Consider the following 6,000-nt stretch of genomic DNA (forward strand, 5'->3'; position numbering starts at 1 on the left):
AGCTAGCTATTTGACTAAGTAATTCAGAAGTTTCTTTGATAGCTTATTGAAGGGGATTCAAAGATTTGAAATCATGTTTAGATTGGATATTACTAAAAGATTTTATTGATTCAAGAGTTAATGTACACGCTTCTCTTCTCGTAACGATGAATTTTTATAAACGAATGGACTCGCGCATGCGCAGTTCGAGTCTAGTCATCTGTTTGCTTTGTTTTCATCAAATTTTTGGCAAAATGTGCTGTTTTACATTACAACATCTCATAAACTGTAAAGCTAGGCCTTCTGAAATTTAGGACAACGCTTCTTAATATAGTCAGCTTCAACATATTAGTTTTTTACAAAAATCTATAAAAAATCAAACGAGTTCTATTAGAATGCATATCTTTATCAGCGAGCTCGTGACGACCTCTCCATAAGAGCCCGTGTATAACAGAAAAACTTTAAGATTTTTTTTCTCGAAAACTACAAAACTAGTTCCTCTAAAATTTTAATATGTTATGTGTAGTGATAAATAATAAATTTTTTTTTTAATTTTATAGAAAATGAAATATACGATATAAACGATAACCCCCTAAGGAGTAATGTTGATTCGGCAAAGATGACTTTGAGAACTGTTGTTTTTCTGTAGCCTAGTGCGGCTCTGATTGCCTGATTTTGAATTTTGGCAAGATTGTTGTGTACATATTTTTGATCAACAAGATGGATAAAGCTACAATAATCAATAATAGAACGGTTATAACTTTTGTAAAGTATCAATAAAGTTTGTAGATCAGAGCCATACCAGGTTCCACAGAGATATTTAATTATTCTCAGAGCTTGAGAGAATCTGGAATAAATTTTAACAGAATGAGGACAAAAGAACATTCTGTAATTAAATGTAGCTCTTGATAAGCGAACGTTTTTTGAGGATTTGATTACGTGATTACAAATTTGAATTTGAGGGTTAGCAGGAGATCACCAAAATTTTTTTAGTGGAGGTATCTGACTTTCAATGAAAGGCAGTTCATGTCTGGCTTGATAGATTCTTGCAATATGACCTTCCTCTTTGCATATAAAACAAGTAAGTTTACTAGAAGAGAACTAAATGTGTCGGGCAGTGTGGCCAGAGGGTAGTGTTAGTACAGCTGGAAGCTTTTTAACTTCATTTTCTAAAATGTAAACTTGTTTCCTGAAGCTAGGTATATGTGCAAACTGAGAACCAGGAATACTAGCCTTTATATTATTTATTTTGCTTGCTGGATTGGTTCCTAGTTTTTTTAAATTCTTGTGAGACCACGTGGTCCGATATAGCTGGGCAGAAGTTTTTGTTGGAAATACTTATCCTTCGAGCTCTTGACATTAGAGATCTGATGGGTAGTATAAGATTTTGAATTTTGATAGGTTTGACTGAGTCATAAAAAAACTTGGCGTCATCGAAAGTTTTAAGGTACATACAAACTCTAGCTTGAAATATTTGTTACAAATGGGTGATTTTCAAAGGATCGATGGTTTGAACAATTGCATAGCAGTACCCTGCAATAGGGATATTATCAATGGCATCCATTATTACTGCTTGTTTTTCTTTATAACTTTTTTCAGTGACATTGACGTATGAACGCTTTTTCCTATTTGCATTCTGTCCACTATGAGTGAAAACAACTCGCTCGGCAGTTGTGTTCTTTGTAGTATCATTTGAGGCTGAACTGCTGTTGTTGACATAAGTTTTGTGACTAAGGTTTTCCATATGATGCCGCTAGATGCCTGTACAGACATGTAGAGGTTAGGTATGAAAGCCCTTAAGCAGGGCTCCCTAGTATTCGGCTTATTACAGAGCCAAAGAGCACTTATACTTCGATAAAATAATGAAATTATGGATTTGGAGGGCACATAGCCGAAAGGGCCATACCCATAGTAAAAAACTACACCTCAAAACACAGTCTGACACAGTTATACACAGAGGAACATAAGACGTATGTTAGCCTTGCAGCTGCTGACCCGTAACTGCACTGGCATATAATACTACTTTATTGAAGAAATCGGTACTACAGTAAGATAGTTTTTCTTACGGTTTTAGATACAATTATATTTTGGGTATTCAATGTGGACTAGGAATAAGTTTGTGAGCATATGTGACAAATGTGTGCATGACGTTATTAATTAGCGTAGGTGGTAGAAAGTTGTTCTGAAATCATCGGAAAATTCAATGAAAGCGCACACTCTCATACTGACCAGCATATTATATAGTGTGTTTTTTTTTATTGTATCGTAATATGTTATTTATAATCTTTAATTGATGAAAAATATTGAAATATTTATTGATATTACACCGAATTAACGTAGGTATACTCATTTCTACGATAATTGCACCACCTTTGTACATAATATCATTTTATAAAAGGGTTGTGTATAGTTAAATTAGAGTTGCGAAAATAGCCCTGGTCGTAGAGCTCCTTCTGAAAAGCATTTTATTCATACATTTTGAATGAAAGGTAGGCATGGTTATAATATAGTATCATGATACTATATTATAACTTGTTTGCTATATTATAACATAGGCTATGATACTATATTATAATATAGGCCATGATACTACATTATAACCATGTATACCTTTTATTAAAAATGTATATCAGAAGGAGCTCTACGACCAGGGCTATTTTAGCAACTCTACTATAAATATAAATATATACCCTATGATTAATAGGGTTTTTATTTTAATTTTAATCATGTCACACCTATAATTTATAATGTATAAGCTCCTTAAGCCAATGTAGTAAACAGCAAAGTAAAGAATGTGAGAAATTAGTGAATTAAATGAATAAACTGAACTTTTTACCAGACTGCGCTGAAAGAAGGAACTTTCGTCCCGCTTCGCAGAATGAAAATTCCTTTTGATAGCGCAGGATTAGTGAAAAATCGTATACAACCCATGGAAAAAAACAAAGAATCCCTAAGATCGCATGTTTATCTTTCGCATCATAGTTTATTGCTTGCGATCTGAGACATTCTCTATTTTTCCTCCGTAGGTGAGTAATGTACTATTTTAAGAATTGTTCAAAGACATTGTTTGCCATGGCTGTTTTTGGAGAGTAATCATTATATTTCATATAGCCATTATGTCCCTACAATGAAATGGGAATTTGTACATATCTACAATTTTTTTTCTTAATTTTTTGACTTTTTAAAAAAATTTCAGGGATGCAGCTCATCGAGTTCACCCTTTGGCTGGTCAAGGTGTAAACTTAGGTTTCGGAGATATTTCAGCAATGGTTCGAGTCCTTGAAGATGCTGTGCATAATGGTGCATTAATTGGAGATTTAAATTATCTATACAAATATGAAAGCATGAGGCAGTGGCATAATATTCCTACTATGCTTGGCATAGATGCTCTTCATAGATTATATAAAGGAACTGCACCACCCATTGTTCTGGCAAGGAGCTTAGGCTTACAATTGACAAATGCCATAAAACCTTTTAAAGTATGTTTGTATAGTTAAATTTCTTAATAAAATTCAAACGTTTATTTATTTTAATAAAATACTATTTCAGAAGTACATAATGCAGCACGCAGCAGACCAGAAAAATGTATTAGGAGGTTAAAAGGTAGAAAGTCAATGTGATATAATGTACTACGTATAGAATTTTATGTAAACTTTATAAAATGTACGTAGTTCTATGTAAATCGTACATGCTTTTGTAAGTATAGAGATAACATATTTTTGTTTGATAATGTAAATAAATTCTTGATGAATAGTGTATCGAAATAATTTATCTATTTGCTTTGAAGATATTTCAACATATAACAGGGTATAATGATCACCGGTTATAATGAGTGAAAACACATTTTGTAAGTTGAGGGGGTTCTTAAGACATAGTACTTATCATTGTAGTACATTACGATACTAGTGCGTGACTGCGCGAGGAAGGCGATTGACGCACACAAGCGCTAGCGAGTGTGCAAAGACACGCGTGTGTCAATCACCTAACCTCTGGCACGTGTGGTGTACACAACTTTTCGACACATCGTGCGCGGGGAACGAGATTATGAGCCATATAATGTGTCTCTAAAGATCTCAACGTACACACGCACTCGACAAGTGCGCAGCACGAGTTGTGAGTCGCGTGTGTAAATCTAGGTCTTTAGAGTCACAACAGATGGCTCATAATCGAGGTTCCCGTGCACGGCGTGTCAAAAATCATTTTACGTTCAACAACATACTGAAATTTCCGAAGGGCTTATCGCATCATTTTCAAGATATTGAATCACAAACTTCATCTCTTATGCACATACTCTTATGGAAATGCAGTCGATTTAAACTATGAATTCGAATCTGTTACGAAGAAAATTCCAAAAAAATAAGTTTATTATTTTACATTCAATAAGGACATATTAAAATTTTAGTTAACCGTTGCGTTTCGGACATATTCATCAAAATAATCATCTTCAGATTAAAATATTTTTCATGTTTCCACGGCGCGAGGAAGAGAAAAATATCAAGAGTGGAGTGCGGCAATAATGTGAAGGTAACCAAATTACAGCGTAGCCACATCTCGCAGGTCGTGTGTGCGTACAGTAACTTTCAGACGTTTGTTGTATGTGTAAGGAGTAGGGACTCCTTACTAGGGAGTATAGTAGAGCAGTTACCATTTGTTGCGTGTGAACACAGCCGATCCCACATGGATTGCCTGGTTCGAATTCAAAGGAATGAGATATAGATAAAGGGGGGGGGGCTTGTACTGTATAGAGGGTTGGTTTAAGTTAAATAAAAAAATAATACAAAAAAAAACAAATAGTGATTAAAAATTAAATAGAATTAAAGGGAGAGGAAGGTTAACACAATTGAGAACAACTAATTAATGGGAAAAAGCCTATGGCATAAAAAACCCAGATTTATTAAGAAACGAATCAGAATTAATACAATTGAAGAAAAAACAGTTAAACTAATTATACCATTAACAATGGGACCAATAATAAACCTATGTTGTGTTAGTATGGGTATGTGTGAGGATGTGCGGGAGGACTTGGTGGTGACGACTCCCAGTGTGTGTGAGTTCAAGGCGAATGAGGGAGGAGTGATCTCCTCTGCGAACCGGCGGGCCCTGCACGGTCGCACGAGTCAGCGCAAGGCTGGTGAAAGCGGGCCGACGCCCGAAAGTCGAAATTAACTACCACCTGCGGCAGCTCAGTAGTGATGTTATGTGAGTGGCGTATTCGGGTGAGGACCCTGAATCCAGAACGAGAAACGCGATTGAACGGATAAGACGTGGCGTGATGACAGCGGGATGACGATATGCACTGAGTATGGTACAACAGACGTGTGATTGGTGTAATAGACGTATGATTGATGCAGGTAATGGTGTGATTGAATGCGGATGCGTGGATAGAAGTTAACCTAAAATGATGGTGGATATATGTACACAAAGATACTGAGCGGATGATGATAGAGGTTGTAGGGTGACGTGACGTATGGATAAGCTGTTCGTTGACGTAAGGTGAAATAATTAGCGAGATATGTATTGAGCAGGGCGCAGATGATGCAGATGGGATAAGCGTAGGCGTGCAGACGGGTGAAAAAAGATAAGCCGAGAGCGGTTGTGAAGGTGATTTCGGGTAGAGAAGGGTTGGATAGAGAACAGAAGAGTAGCACGAACGAGAGGAGAAAAGGTTGTGATGACGGTGAGTACGAGCAAGGGATCGATGGATGAACGATGAGCAAATGAGCATGGAGGCTGTAGAGGCACAGACCTAGCACGACGCGTGCTTAATGAGATGTGATGAAGAAGCAAGTCATGAGAGAATGAGAGGTCGAGTTAATGAACGAAAGATGAAGATGAAATACAAACTAAATGAATTGTGATAAAAAGACTTAGCGTCTCGATGTCGATGTCCTGAGTCCTGGGGCTTGATGACAGCGGTGAAATCTCCTGCTGACGGTGCAGACTGCAAGCGATAAAAAAACACTAAGCGTGAAGATGCTTCCAATTCGGCAGGCCAAGCAAGAGAGAGAGCGTGCAACGGAA

General features: G+C 36.6%; 1 protein-coding gene across 1 annotated transcript in view; it reads left to right on the plus strand.

Moving 5' to 3' along the window:
• The window catches only part of Coq6 (ubiquinone biosynthesis protein COQ6, mitochondrial), a 72,440-nt gene extending 68,759 nt beyond the window's left edge, over positions 1–3,681 (plus strand). The window contains exons 7-8 of the mRNA XM_023390980.2: positions 3,176–3,458; positions 3,529–3,681. Of these exons, the coding sequence (XP_023246748.2) occupies positions 3,176–3,458; positions 3,529–3,579 (334 nt within the window). The 3' untranslated portion in view covers positions 3,580–3,681. The remainder of the gene's footprint in view (positions 1–3,175; positions 3,459–3,528) is intronic.
• The last annotated feature ends 2,319 nt before the right edge of the window (positions 3,682–6,000 follow it).

Source organism: Copidosoma floridanum, unplaced genomic scaffold (genome assembly GCF_036245765.1).
Source record: "Copidosoma floridanum isolate Cflo_tuat_1 unplaced genomic scaffold, Cflo_Japanese_pri ptg000021l, whole genome shotgun sequence".
NCBI lineage: Eukaryota > Metazoa > Arthropoda > Insecta > Hymenoptera > Encyrtidae > Copidosoma > Copidosoma floridanum.